At 46.5% G+C, this 15,055-nt stretch overlaps 1 protein-coding gene and 1 long non-coding RNA gene across 4 annotated transcripts in view; one reads left to right on the plus strand and one right to left on the minus strand.

The window, feature by feature from the left end:
- Nucleotides 1-15,055, minus strand: part of TATDN3 (TatD DNase domain containing 3) — a 29,921-nt gene that overhangs the window by 9,778 nt on the left and 5,088 nt on the right. The window contains exons 9-10 of one of the 3 annotated variants that reach the window (XM_040697852.2): nucleotides 14,691-14,768; nucleotides 14,199-14,336 (exon numbers count right to left, since the gene is read on the minus strand). In XM_040697852.2, coding sequence (XP_040553786.1) covers nucleotides 14,199-14,336; nucleotides 14,691-14,768 — 216 coding nt within the window. Of the gene's footprint in view, nucleotides 1-987; nucleotides 1,724-14,198; nucleotides 14,337-14,690; nucleotides 14,772-15,055 lie in introns of those variants that run through there. The other 2 variants (XM_040697851.2, XM_419425.8) reach the window with 2 other exon arrangements.
- LOC121110254 lies at nucleotides 1,147-9,274 on the plus strand. The gene is made up of 2 exons (XR_006938989.1): nucleotides 1,147-1,699; nucleotides 3,638-9,274. It is a non-coding gene; the product is annotated as an uncharacterized LOC121110254 (long non-coding RNA).

Genomic DNA, 15,055 nt, shown 5'->3' on the forward strand with positions numbered 1-15,055 from the left:
CGATGCACAGCCCCACACCCAGTTTCAGGTCTAGCTGGGGAAGCCTTGGCCACCATACTGCCAAACGGAGGCCCCAGCAGCTCCTGCAACTGGGAGGACTGGTGAGCATCTGAAGTGCAGAGATGTAGCTGACAAAGAAACCTGAAACTTTATTCTGGATAGTAGATGCAAAGCTGGTGTTGGGCTGCTGAAATACTATTCTTAATAATAATTTTCAGTTCAAAATGGATTGTTAGCTTGTCCAGAGAAAGGCACAGAATGAATTGTTGTGGGACAGCAATAGAACAATTGTTCAGAAGTAGATGATAGCGAGAACCTTCACCTAAATATTACCACTAATAATCCAAAGTGCACAGTCATATCATCAGACTCATGAGACAGAAAACACAACCTCTATTATCTTAACAAAACCACACCTAAGCCCTCAGCCTGCACCAGTGACCTCGGTGGGAGTTTTACCATTTTGCTGCCACAGATGAGCAGGGCCAGGAGCTGAGAACAAGGCGATGGGGGAAGGAAAAGGAGCAGCACCTCACCTCTCCACCTGTGCTTCCAGAGGTGCCTGGTCCAGCTCTGATAAACCAGCAGAGGACGTGAGGAGATCCGACTGCCACCTCACGCCACCGCCTCACACCACCACCACCACCTCACACCACCTCATATCAGGGATCATTTCTCCTCAGAAATAGCAGTGAGGCAGTGGCACAGCTGCCCAGGGAGGCGGTAGAGGCACCGTCCCTGGAGGTGCTCGTGAAACGTGTTGATGTGGCACTGAGGGATGAGGTCAGCGGGCAAAGCGGCGATGGGTTGGGGTTGGACAGGATGACCTTAGGGGTCTTTCCAGCCTTAGTTCTTCTACGACTCACGACACTTCATGCCACCACCACTTCACGTCGCCCACCGCCACGGCCATCGTTTCGCGCCCACCGCCAGCACCTCAGCCCACCTCCCCCGCACGCAGGCACGAAGCCGGCTCCAGCCCCTCACCTGATTGCCCAGCACGGCCACGGAACAGGCGGTGGAGACCTCGGCGGGGCCGAACCAGACGGAGGCGATGCGGGAGGGCAGCCCCAGGATGAAGACCTGCGCGACGGCGCACACGGCCTGCGCCGCCATGGTGAGCGCGTAGCGGCCGGGCGCCAGGCTGGCGCACTTAAGCCACGCGCCTAGCGCGTTCAGCCCCGCGCCGAGCAGCGCCGTGAGGCGCAGGCCGCGGGCGTCCAGCAGCCAGGTGGCGGGCAGGATGAGCGGCACGTAGGCCACCATGTACACCATGGAGAGCCAGTCTATCTCCGTGAAGGACACGCTGTAGAAGTGGACGAAGACGTTGCTGAGGATGCTGTACTGGATCCACTGGAAAGCGTTCACCAGAGAGTAGCAGCTGAACACGGCCAGCACCGCAAGCCGCCGCCGCGACAGCCGCGTCTCCACCCGCCCGCCGCCCGCCGTGCATCCTCCGGGGCCGCCGTTCTCCGCTTCCTTGCCGGGGAGGAAGCCGTTGTGCTGCGGGGCTCCCAGCATCTCCCCTCTCTCTCCCTCCGCCTCCCCCTCCTCTTCCTCGCTGCCGTCCTCCACCATCTCGGCCGTCTCCCCGCCCAGCTTCCCGGCAGCGGCGGCCTCAGCCTGGCTCTACCGGCGCTCAGCGTCCCACGAGGTCACCGCTCCGCCGCCGGGCGGAAAGCAGCTTCGGGCACCCGGCGTGAGCAATGGAAGCCGAAGAGAGGGCGGGGCGGGGCGGGAGGCGGTGCTGCGCGGAGCCGGGAGCGGCTACCTCCAGCTGAGGGGAGCGGGTCGGGGACGCGGCGCTGCGGGCGCTCCCCGCGTCGTTTGGTGCTCCAGGACCGGGTGCGGGGTGTTCCCAGAGCGGGAAGGAGCTGCTTCTGTATCAACGCCCGCCGTCTTTCTGGACAGAACAGTCCCTATTTATTCCAGGTGCTGAGTCGCATGCTGAGTGGTGTTGCTTGCCAACAGGCTGCCTTTGGGTTCTATATTTTAGCGTGAACCTCGGAAGCCTCTCAGTGCAGACGATGGGGAAGCATACGCAGGCAGAAATGATGTAAATAATCCCCACAACGTCCCCGAGGGAGCAGCAGCATAATCTCATTCCCATAAGCTCTGTCTCAGTTTACGCGCCCGGTGCCGCAGGGCCGGGCGGCTGCAGGTCTGTGTGTGGCAGCCCTCCCATCAGGAACACTGCAGGCTGCATCCTCTGCCGGGTCCCAGCTCCCAGGAAACACAGCCAGTGCTCCCCTCAGGCCATAGGTTTGTCTCTTGGCAGCCGTGGTGTGAAATCAAAGATGGAGGCCTGACTGGAGGCAAAGGGTGCCCGGGACTGGCACGGTGCTAGGGAATGGGCCTCTACCCTGGCCTTTCGCTGCATCAAGTGCCATAGGCAAAGTGTTCTTTGTTTCCACCCAACCTCTGCGGTTTGATGTGATGAACCCCCTCAGAAATCAGGCTGTGTGGCTCACATGTAGGCCGTCACTTGTCACCTCAGTCAGTGATATTCCCTAAAACCTTGCCCGGTATGTGTTTGTGTAGGAGTGGTCTCTGGCAGCCCCACCATCATTTATAATTCTGCTGCTCAGGACAATGTGCCATTATAAAAATAGATTGCAAAGAGCATTAGGAAAATACCCAGATATTTCAGTTTGGTACTGGCTTCTGTGGGAAATCATTTTGCGTGTGCTCAGCAAATAACATGCTGCAAACTGCTGGTGCGTATGTTTGAGCCTAATCAGATTTGCATATGAGTGGTAGATGGGCTTAGCCACCGGCCTTGCTTCCTCGCTAATTATGATCTGGTAGTTTAGTTAACATCAGGTGATCTATTTAAGCCACAGTTCCTGATCTAATTTAGAGCATGAATAGTACTATGAACACATTCTTCAAAATGCTAACTTGGCTATGTTTGCTTTCCCTGAGCACTTAGCTAAGCACCAGTAGTGATGACTGCGGGCACTGTGGATTTTTAGAGACTACAGGAAGCAAATCTTGAATTCACAGATCACAGATAAGCAAATTGCTTTTTTTTGCAATGAAGTTATCTAGACCAGATTCATGCCCTCTTTGCGTCCTTCATTCATTCCAAGAACAAGCCTGATCTAGCCGTACTTCTCTTGTATCAGATCACATGCTGGGTAAATTCATTTATTCTGGCTGATTTCAGAGTTTAAGTGCTACTTGTTGCAGAAGCATAGCTTTGTGAAAAATAGGACTTAGTTTTGGTTCCTCTTCTTCCTAGACATCAAAGCAGCAGAAGAGTCTGCTTTCACTTTAGATGTGTCAGTGCAGCATGTCAGTAAACGTGCTGAAAAAGTATCTTGAGACCACATCCTGTACTTCCAACAGTATCTGTGGTCACGGGAGCCGAGCCGTCTACACTGCTCAACTACCAGAGCAATCCTTAGCACAGGGTTGGCCTGGGATAGTCGCTGTTCAGTGTCTGGTATGAGCTGGGAGCTCTCCTACCTCTCCAACTCATTTAGACAATGGAGAATTTCACACTGTAGTAGGCCTTGCAGCTGAGGAAAGGACCACAGTTCTTTGGGTACATAGGTATTGTTCTTGTTCTTTCCAAAGAAGGTGTAAACAGTGATCTGATTTCATTTAACTTTTTTTTTCCATTATGTTTTAGATGACCTTGCAGTCCATCCAGTGACAACATTTATCCCTACAGACATAGGAATGAGGCTTTGTTCTCCTCCCATTCTTCTTTTCCCTGCTGTTACACTATTGACTCTGTAGCAGTGCTGGTGGATATGCTCTGAGTAAGGTTCAAGGTCAGCCTGTTCTAGAGTTGCAGATGTGTCTGACTTTCCACTTTCACAGCAAACAGACAGCATCCTCTTTGCATGACAACACACAAAGCTTCACTTGCTTTCTACACGGGAATCCCACACAGAAGAAATAACCGAACACCTTTCTCAAAATGATGTCTGAGGCAGTGAAAAAAGCACCTGGTTGCAATGGACGTGACAAGGCAGTGCAGACGCTTGGTATGAAGGAGAAGAGGCATGGCCTGGCTGGAGGGATATGTTTCCCTCAAAGCAGGGAGAAGGCTTCACAACCATTACTTGTGATTTACATCGCTTTGTATGAGAAGAGGGCCAAGGACGTTGTTGAACAGCAGGAGAAAGTTATCCTGTGAGAAACAGCCATGGAGGGAGCTCACTTAAAATGTGCATCCTTGGAGTTCTGTGTTTCATGGATAATTTATGAAGGTAAAAACAGAAGACTTATGTCAAGGTTTGCAGGACAAATTTAGCTTACAACTGCTGCTTAACTATTTCAATCTAGCCTCTCATCCAAAATCTGTTCCTGTTACTATAATATATTGTCAATTGAAAAAGTGATGTATTTTCATAACTATTTCCACAACTGTGCCATCTGTGGATGAAACATCATTAAGAAGGTGTCCTTTTATTTCAGTTTGGAGCATGTAACAAAATAAAGTCAGCTATATAGTGCTGCTTTCAAGGTGTAATTAGCTTCCTAACACCCCTAGCTAGGTTATTTCAGCTGTATTAATTCCTAGTCACATTCTTTTTCCAAACCTTTCAACAGCATCTAAGTCTTCCACCTAGAAATCCACAGGTGTATCTATCTAGGTGAAACTTGAGCCTGAGGGTAGGAATCTTAAATGAACATTTCACTGGGATTGGGACCATAGAATGTTGCCAAAACACCAACACTTCTTCAAAAATAAAACTGGCATTTTTGCGTGCACCTGGCACACAGTTCAGATTTCCAGGATTTTCTGTTTGCAATGTTTCAAACCGTGTCAGTCCTTACTGTCAAGAATTTAAATGTTATTTTATAAGGCACTCAAGTCCCGGTTACGCTGATCTCAGTGCAGGGACAGTCTCCATTGAAGAAATGCACCGTGTTCTTCAGACCCCCAGAAATAAATAAATAAAAACCCAACAGCAGCTTAAGAAAGTGATTTCAGAACAAAAGATCTGAAGTTCCAGCTGAGCTGGAAATGAACTATTTTAGCAAGGTATTAAACAAACCCCAGTAAGCTGGACTTGAAATAAAGTGGTCAAAGAGTTGCATGTTTAAATTTCTTCATTGAAAGCTGTTAAGAGAATACAGGGAAAATGTAAACATCCTCTTCCTCCTATACAGTCCTCATTCCAGCGACATTCCCTGCTCTCCCCACAACATAAAGCCTTAACCTCTCACAGAATGAGCATCTGCAATACAAAGCACTTAACTGAAGTTTGCTCATAGATTAACTCCAGGTGCTTGTCTGGGCACCTTCATTTTGGAACATAACTGCCCATAGTAGGGATGTTTGTCTGTGACCTGTATGCAATTTTTTTTATACTGGCAGGCACACAGATGTATGCCCTTACTTAAGCATCAGAGAAAAGTTCTATATTTTGAGATATGGGGAGTGATAAGTGAGCAGGGTACTCTTCTGTAAGTAATGTTAGAAATTAGCATTCTGAGATGTCTCCAGCCACACAAAAGATGCAGAAATGTACATCTGCTGCTTCTGTTGTGCTGCCATCTGGTTTTCCTTTTGTAGTCAGCTGTCAGTCTGTAACACGTAACAGAATTTCTCTCCTGAGTTTCCAAGCAAGTGGGGAAAATATGTTACGTACACAGAATTTGTGTTTTAAATAAATTAATTAATAGATAAATAAATAGTGAACAAATCCAGTAGGTAAAATGTGCTCGGATCTTATTCAGCATGGGTAAGAGCTTCTTCATCTATCATAAAAAGTGTAACCTCCATCTGAATCCTTTATAAACAGTAAGCAACAACACACTGCCCATGTTCACAACAATTAATAAAAGTCATGAGATGCAGAGGGTGCCTTTAAGGAACATTCTCATTTACAACAAGTACTCATTCATCCAAACAGTGGTTAACTTTCGGGAAGAGCCTCAAAGCACTTTTTGTTGTCACTGCACAAACTCTTCCCCTCATACTCTGTTCTCTGCGGCAACGTGCTGCCAGACAGTCTCAATCTCAAGTTCTTCTGTGAGAGAGATGAAATGACATCAGCCTCACTTAGCAAAGGCCTGTGGGACAGAAGTGATTGGAAAAGCCACGTTAACATTAAGGAAAAAACGCCGAGTGTCAGCCAGCTTCGGTAGGATGTTGAACAACTGGCCAATGAAAGCACCATTCAAAGGAACAAGGATAAAACATCACCTTTGCTTCTAGGAGGTCTCAGATAACTTGAGAGCTGCAGCAATTTAATGTGCAATACTTGTGAAAAAAACACCATGGCAGGACTTCAGTTTCACAACCCTCTTTTACTATCTGCTTCATCGCAACCATTTGCACACTCTTTAAAAATTAGATGGAAGGGAAATGTGGGTTTGGATCTACTAAGAGCCAAGTATGGAAATGCATTTGTATTATAAAGACATTGCTCACCCGATCTTGAGAAATGTCGTTACTTTTACTATTGAGGAAACCCAAATATTTACTAACAGCTTGAAGTTCCCAATTTCTCTCTGAAGAAATTATCAGCAGGAAGAGAGCCATGTTTCTTAATGGCCTACATCTATTCCATAGGGAAGACGTTGGCTGACCTCAGCATAACTAAAAATCAGAGGGGTTTTTTTTTGTGTAGAGTTGAATAAAAAAAAAACAATGCCTGCCCAAGCCCCTGGCTGTGAGAGCACATTATGGAAAATGCAATAACATTCCTGCAGCCTACACCACTTGAATAGGAGGAACTCGGCCATCCAGACACCAAAAGGGACTTTTTCTGCTCCTTTGTTGGGAAAGCACTGCAAGCATTCTTCAAAGACCCCTTCAGACAGCTCTCTTTATAGTACGCCCAACAACATTCAGACTGTTTCAGATCAGCCACAAAGCCAGAACATCTCAGGGAAAATTCTCCCTTTTACTATGGGGGAGATAATTCAGTGTTCTCCAAGGTGTTGATGAACGCATTCACTGGTATGCTTTACTGGAGCAGCTATCACATCATCTCAGCCCAAAAGCTGGCATGCTGACTTACAAATTATTTATCTTTTCAAATCCCTGTGGCTCTTCTCATATGAAATAATAAGACCAAGCCAGTAAAAAAAGAAAATATTGTGCTACATTGCACTAAGGCTTTTCAGTGCATTGAGTTTAGAGAGAACACAGGAAGAGAGTTTTAAAGGGGCGTAAGTAAGGGGATTGATCTATCTGTTTTTGACTGAATCTATTTGTTTGGACCAAGGGAAGGACCCATTGCTTGGACGCATTCTCCAACATGGAATCTGTTTAATTAATTTCTGGTGCTGCCAAGAAAACAAAATAAGGCAGAATAGCACACAACAAGGTCAATCTCACTACAGCCATCAATATAGCAACATTCAAAACAGGAACCAGATCCGCCAGAGTGGCATTCAGACTGTTTAAGCTTCTGGAGATAATCCTGTATTTCCAATGAACTGCAAATACAGGCTAAACAGAGCATTTATGTCCCTTAAGACCTCAGACAGTGCAAATGGATGGCAGCTTTTAGAAACCCTAGGAGAGGAGCGAAGAGGAAATAACTTAGGTCCCGAGAATAACTTTTGATTGCTTACTTCTCTTCACAGGCAGTAGAACTTGGGCTCCTTGGAGCTATGCATGGGACGAAAGCTGTGTTGGATGTCAGCAAGCAGATTCACAGAACTCATGAAAAGCCATAAGTTACTCGAACACACTGGTGAGAGAAAACCCTGGCCAGCCCCAGCTGGGCTGGTGGCTTGGGTGCACCATGCTCAGCAACATCCCCGGGTGCCTGCTCACTGTCACCTTCTTTTCTTCCTCACTGCACAGTCAGCAACTCTCACGGTAGTGCAGCTTTTCCCAGGGTACATGTCTGGGTGCTGGAAGCAGCAGTATTTCAGTGGATAGTGGTGAAGGTCAAAAAGTTCAGACTCTCATTTCAAAGCACTTAAAAACAACAGCCTGTGGGAGGCTCAGCTCCAAGCTGCTACATGACGCCTTGCTCAAATCCCAGCATCTCATTTTCACTCCAAAGAAAAACGGGTCTGCAGGGAGTCTGCACTGATACCACTGATATTTTCCATGGACTGTAAGTCACCTCTGGTCATCCACAGCCTCCCCATCAATCACTTCTCCTTCTGCATTGATTCAGATATTGGAGAATGATAGCTGGAAGATAAAGCAGAAGGCCAAACCTCATGCAATCTAATTATAGTGTGCTGAAACGGCTTCCAGGAACTCTGCGAGGACAGATACCCTGATCATGCCACGTAATGGCTAGAAGGAAAGTAAAGATAACAGCCAGGTACGTCCCCTTCCAGGGAAGTAGCAAAGGTTCACACGTTGTGATTACACTGGTACCAGACCAACACCAAGTAGCACCACCAGCCCAGTGCCGGAGAGCTTCCTGAGCAGAGAGCCACATGTCTGGGCAGAGATGCAGACACCAGTCTGTCAGCAGAGGCAGTGGGTACACATCTCGGAGATCAGTTCCAAAGTTGTGCCTAAGCCTGTGTCCTGCACACACTGCTAAATAAAATGAGGAACAATACTGACCTTCCCCCACAAGGGAAGCAATCATTTGCTGGCTGAACGAGAGCACACCTTTTTGCTCAATGCAAACCCATGCCTTCAAAAAGCAGAGCGTGTCACTGAGCAAGTTCATTGTTTTTATATTAATTACTTAATTACTCCAGGAGAACAGCACTATCCTGCAGTGATTTCCCAGACCAAACATGGACAGCTGTGCCTTTCCACAGATCCTGATCTCTATTTTTTTAACACTTTTAGCAGCATAAGACACATCAGAAGCCAGGTGAAAAGGTATTTTCACACCTCCCTTTACAATGACTCACTCCTGATGCTGTTCTGATCAGGCTCCTATGGCTGGATGGCTATGACACAGCCCCACCTTTGCAGCTGTTATGCCAGGTCCAAAGGGTATACAAGTAATAGCTGGCAGTAAGCCGTATGAGGACACCTCCATCCTGAATCACCCTCTCTCGATCACTCAGAGTGGCTTTATGGCCAGATCACATGGACAGCACATGACGAAGCAGTTCTGATCTCTGATTTTCTCCAAATAGTTATTTTCTGCTGGTCACCACAGGCCAGATGCTATTTCCTTCTTGCTCCTATTTGCATCTATCTGAAGTTTAAGAGAATCTTTTGAAATGCTGTACTAAATTTTGTTTGTTTTTATTGTTAGTGCTCCTGGCACCTGTGTAGGTATAGTTGTGACCCTCCCCCATGTGTATGAACTGCACTCAGCATGCTTATTTACAGTCACGCAGCTCATGTATAAAAACAAGGGAAATATGATCTTGGTGTTCTGAGGTCCATATTTATGAAATCAAACTTTTTGTTGGTGGTGGTAACTGTTTGTTTTCTAAATACTGACACACTGGGTAGAGAGCTGCTATCTACAACAGAAAAAGGGCTTTCAGATACAGATCTTCCTTACAGCTATCTGTTTCCAAAGGTTTGTCAGTCTACACAGTAACACAACTAAGCTATGGGTGTTAATGCACTAAGAGGTCTACACAAGAACAAGATTTGTACCTTTCTCTCATCCTCCCTCATACCTACATAGTCATACCTACCGAGGGCTGAAAGCTGGAGTCCAGATGGGGTTTTTAAGAACAAGTAGCCCAGAGGCACGCTGGGTGGTACAGCCATGCATAAGCGTATCACTGGCAAAGTCTCATAGCGAGAAAGGAGCCCTTTATCTTTTCTCTCCACTTGCTTCAATGGGGACCTTTCCTCTGCTGTGTCACGCAGCTTGGGACAAAATTGGGACTACCACATGTATAAACCGTGAGAGGCCCCATCAGATAAGTATAACCCGGTTACCACCAAGAGGACAGTATGGGTACAAGTGAAAAATAGCCAAGAACCATAACGTGGGGTCTCCGTGGGGTGAAAGGATGGAAAGCCCATGAGGTACCTTACGTCCGATCCAAGATGTGCTGGCTAATTGTCCTTCTGGGATCTCTTAGTGGGTCAGTGTGTATGCAGTGAAACACTTCAATGCTTGCTTTGGCTGACTGTGCGTGAGCATGTGTTTTGTGTGGATGCCTCATCCCCGATTCTGAACACCCTCATAAAAGGAGCCTCTTCGGATAAAGTCCCACATACATGCACAGATTGGCAGGGGATGTTTTCAGAGGGCACTGACACCCACACGTGCAGGTCACATGGTGCATGAGCACAAAGCTCAGCTCCCACTCGGAGCTTCCCAGGCAGGAACAGTGACCCCAAAACAGAAGGGAAGTTATCCAGGGGTGCTTTGATGGGAGCTCCCCACATGGTGCTCCATTTCTTCTTCCCACTGTGCTGTTTGTTCGCTTCCTCCCTCTTTGTTGTGTGTCCAGAAAGACTGAGCTCAGAAGTGCTCTCTCTGTGTATTTATAGCAAACAGCCTGGGCCAACCGAAACTTCAAAGCCGCCCTTTCCAGCAGCGCACATCACAAGGACAGGCCTTCCTGCCAGATAAACCCCAGCCCTCTAGTTTCCCAGCCATGGCAGTGTAGTGCACGGAGGTCTGGTCCCACAGGGTAGTACCACAGCAGGGATGAGGGAAACGCATGGGGAGCTGGGAATGAGGTGGCTGGGAGTGGGGTGGGACTGCAGGGCTGCAATGGGAGCATCACAGGGCACACACAGGAGAGTGGCACTGGCGTGGTGCAGAGGTCCCATAGAAAATCCCTGTGCTGCCTGTGCAATGAGTTATCTTCTGTTAACACAGGGACACTGCCTGATCTGTGCTGAGGCTGGGCTGACAAGGAACCAATCATTGGCTTTCACTACTCAGTGACAGAACACACAGATCTGGCACAGCCAAAACAAACCCAAGATCCTAACATGCCCATTTAAGGAGACAAAACCCAGGTGTACACCCTTCGCAGTGCCAAAGGGAACAGCTCTGGATAGAGTGGGCTGCATGTCCTACTGCCTCATTGCTTTTTTCTCTCCACCATTATTTTTTCACAGTTCCATGACTCACAGCATTACAAGGGCAGAAAAGATGGCTAGTGCTCAGGGCAGGAAGGGAGCTCATGTCCATGGAAAACCAGCTTTGGGGCACAAAGGGAGGGATAACCACCTGCTGGAAAGGAAAGCACTGAGACAATGAGGTGCTGTGGCAGCCTGTAACTTTTCTTTGATCCCAATTGCGTCTTTTTAATTCCATATAGAAAGCAAAGAGAAGGACAACAAACCTTTCTGCTAAGCCAGTGACTTTCTCAAATTCATTTTCCTGCTCCGTAATGGAAACAAAGGCCCCAGCCAGCATTAATGAAAAAACAAACAAAAGCAGAAGCTCATTAGTGATAAAAGCTGCATTTCCAGCCAATTATTTACTGTTTCTGCTCCTAAAGACCCTATCTATGCATTGCATAGGAGCCAGCTGAAAGCACCTCCTGCAAACGCCTTTGGTCAATTTTTTCAAACTCTTATCACAGTGAGTAACAGGATAACACGTATTATCAGCTTGGCCTTATTGTCACCTCCTCACTTGTTCCCACGTTAAAATCTTGAACAACTACTTATCCTCACAGCTTGCCCATTTGGCAGAAGCAGGCCCTCAGGGGAAGTTTCAGAAGGGCCCTGTGAGGCTGCTGCACCTGCAGACCTCCACAGATGAACTGCAAGCTCAGGCTGTGGAAAGTACGTTAACATCACTACTATTACTCTGCATCCTCCTCGTGATGTGTGTCTTCTATTGAGCGATGCATTCACTGTAAGCCTGTACACACCCACTCGCACCCATCTGTGTGCTGTCTTTTAAATTTGGAAAGCACCAAGTGACACATGGCATTTCTTCCAGCAGGAGCTGTACCCACCAGAGCTGCACCAAAGACTGAGCACTGAGTAGTGAATGAGGCACCCTGAAGGCACTATTTTTACAAAAAAAATCACAAACTTTTCTTCATTTTTTTAATCACTCCACGTAGAGCCTGCAAGACAGATGAGAAAAGCCATACTACCAGGTCTGCTGTTGGGAGCACCCAAGGGGAGAACGATGGTTGAGGGTAGAGCTCATAACTGACCATTCTTCACGTCGCTGCCAACTTTTGGAGCCACTGGGCAGCTTATTTAATATTTCTGTGGCCTGCTTTTCACAGACGCAAAGTTAGGGACGCCCGGGCACTGCTCTGCTCCTGGCGTGCTGTGAGAGCTTGCTGGGGCTGCCACTGGCCCAGCAAGCTGAAGGCATGACTGAACAGGAAAGCTGCATCTCCAATGGTTCTGTGCTTTCTCTCTCATTTCCCCTTGAGATTTCTGAAAGCTCAACTTGGAGTCCACGTGAAATTGCATTGCATCTGTCCCTCAGCACACCCCTGGCTACTCCACTGCCCCATGCTACGCAGGAAAGCTCATCCCAACAACCACACTGGTGCAACTGGGTTCAGCATACATCAGCTTGACCTCGCTGCCAAATGAACACATACAAAAGTTGATCTCCTGTGCAAAGAAACAAGCTTATTTCCAGAGCCTGCTGCTCTCATCGCCAGCTGCATGTTCAGGGCTAGCAAAGCCAACCAAATAGCACCCCAGAGCTGGTACAGCTTCTCGTCCTTCTCCATACATAACTGCATTCCCATGCTTCACAGTCAGCATGAAGCACGTGTAAGGTAGCCTGATATCACCTGCTTAGCATCTCCCATGCCAACATAATCAATATCATATAACTTAAGACTATTGCACACCTGTTCCCTAGCACCACCTGGAGGCAAACTGCATCGCTCACTAATTCAGTGGAACTGGTGCCTGTAGATCCAGGATAACAAATGGCCCTAACTATTCTGTGTCAAAGCTTCAGGAGATTCAAGCGGTGCTGATCTGCGTGCACACTGTAACAGAGATTAATTCTTCAAGTTTTGTTGTTTGCTGCAAGACTGCTTAGAAACAAATATTTAAATTTGATAAGGTAACTCTGATTAAGCAGCAGAATAATACCACAGTGTGGGTATGCCTTATATCACAAGGCTTTGCTCCCATTTCTATTTTACTGATACCTTCTCCATCTGAATCCTCAAAACAGCAAATAAAAAACAAAACAAAACCTTCTTCCTGACCTGTAAGACAGAAGTACTCAGCTCTAAGCTATTTACTGCTAGCAACCTGATATGCCAATAAAGACAATATTATCTTTCCTCCTCATCCAGCCCACAGAAAGGCAGACATCTGATGAATTCAGAACAGGGCATTACAAACCATTTTCCAAAGGGGCAACCAGGGAGATGCTTAAGCAGGGAGACAGGAAGAAGCCTAATCTGGAAAATCATATGTGTGCCCAATCTTAAAGCCAAATGCTCTTATCAGCCAAGGGCTGATAGGATGCATGATTTTCTACTAAAGGCGGTCATGGACTAAAAACTAATACTTCCCTATTTTCTTCACCAAGCTACTAACAATCCCCAGGGAGACAAGGCCTGTACCTCCCTACTCGGCCCTCAGAACAAGTGTCATTTGTAACTCATCTCTTCACTGTTAAGTCAACAGATGTCTGTTTGGTATTTCAGCAGGTGCACATTCATACAAGGTACCATGAGACAACACAACATCCAGTTTTTAGAACACTGGCTATCATAGCAGAATCCACAGCAGAAAAGTCCCTCTAAGATCTCAGAACATTGGACTTGTTACCCTTTCACGTTCCCTGCCTCCTGATACTGGGCAGACAGGAGAGTAGGCCTGCAGATAAGATCAAATCCAGAGTTCTTCCCTTGAGAGACATTCAAGAAATAATAAAAAAAACACACCCTTCTCAAAATAGCCAAGATCTGAGAAGCTCTTAAGTTACTGTATGCAAGGGAAAACGGAAGGGGAAAGTAGAAGGACTGCCATTCTTTCCTTCCAACTGCACATTGAAAAGAATTGGAGCTGCTCAGAGCCCAGTCTGTGTGACACACAGAGCACATCCATCCAGCTGGGATTTTCAATCAGGTCCTAATGGAGCTAACATAACACACACGTGGGGCCACAGACAAGCAACTTCCAGTCAGTGGAATGAAGAACAACATATCTTTATCACATTTAAAAGCCAATAACGTTGTATACAGAAGGCCTATGACGAACTTGCTGTATCCATTGTAACTTGTATCTGTACAACACTGTGCTCACTTCTTGACGTCTCTGATAGCAAAACTCCTCTTAAGGCCAAGATGTGCCTTGGTTTTATTTATTACATCATAACCAATAGTTTCACCAACGGCATATATTTCAGTTTCTAAGTCTATACCTGAAGGAAGTTACGAAGTCTGGGGAATACTTTCAGTGCATTCTGTGTCGTCACTTCTATAACTTCTTCAACCGGAATTCCTTTAATTTTAGCAATATATTCTGCAGCAATGTAAACATTTTTTGGTTCATTTCTCACCTGGATTAAAACAAAAAAAATTTAATCAAACAGACCAAATAAGAGATCCCTCCAGATGACAAGTGCTTCAGATTCGGTACTTCCCGACACATCTTTAGTCACTCTGTACCTATCTATGGTAGAGAAATTACAGGTATCTATTGTCCTTCAATCATTTTCCCCTTTGACCCTTTCTGGAATTTCTTTTTCTTTCCCAGCTTCAGGAATGCAACCTCTTCAGCTATTTCTCTGAATTGTACATATCCTTCACCCACTGTCCCCACCTACACTCCTCCTCTCTCCCACGCTATCAACTAACCTCCACAAGGAGTCATTGTATATCTACAAACATAGAAGTCCCCGCCCATCATTTACCTGTTTTTCAGGCCCCAGAGCAGGAGAGTCAGTTTCCAAGCATATACTTTCCAGAGGTAACACTTTCACAAGTTTCTGCTTCTTGAAGACAATAAAGAGAACTATTCAATGTTTTATGCACTTAGACTTGCGGGAAAAAAATATAAGATATAAACTCTGCATTTAAAAGCAATGTTCAAAGACTGATGCCACTGTCAATATACTATCAACAAATTCAGAATGGCAGCAAGAATACCAGGAATTGCTCAAGAAGTCCCTTTAAAAAAGGATTATCCTATTTTTTGTGACTCTAAACATCTGAAGCACTATTACCTGAATACTGGATCCTTTATTACTTTATCAAATTATGTGATTATATTGCACAG

The sequence above is a fragment of the Gallus gallus genome, chromosome 3, assembly GCF_016699485.2.
Source record: "Gallus gallus isolate bGalGal1 chromosome 3, bGalGal1.mat.broiler.GRCg7b, whole genome shotgun sequence".
NCBI classification, from domain to species: domain Eukaryota; kingdom Metazoa; phylum Chordata; class Aves; order Galliformes; family Phasianidae; genus Gallus; species Gallus gallus.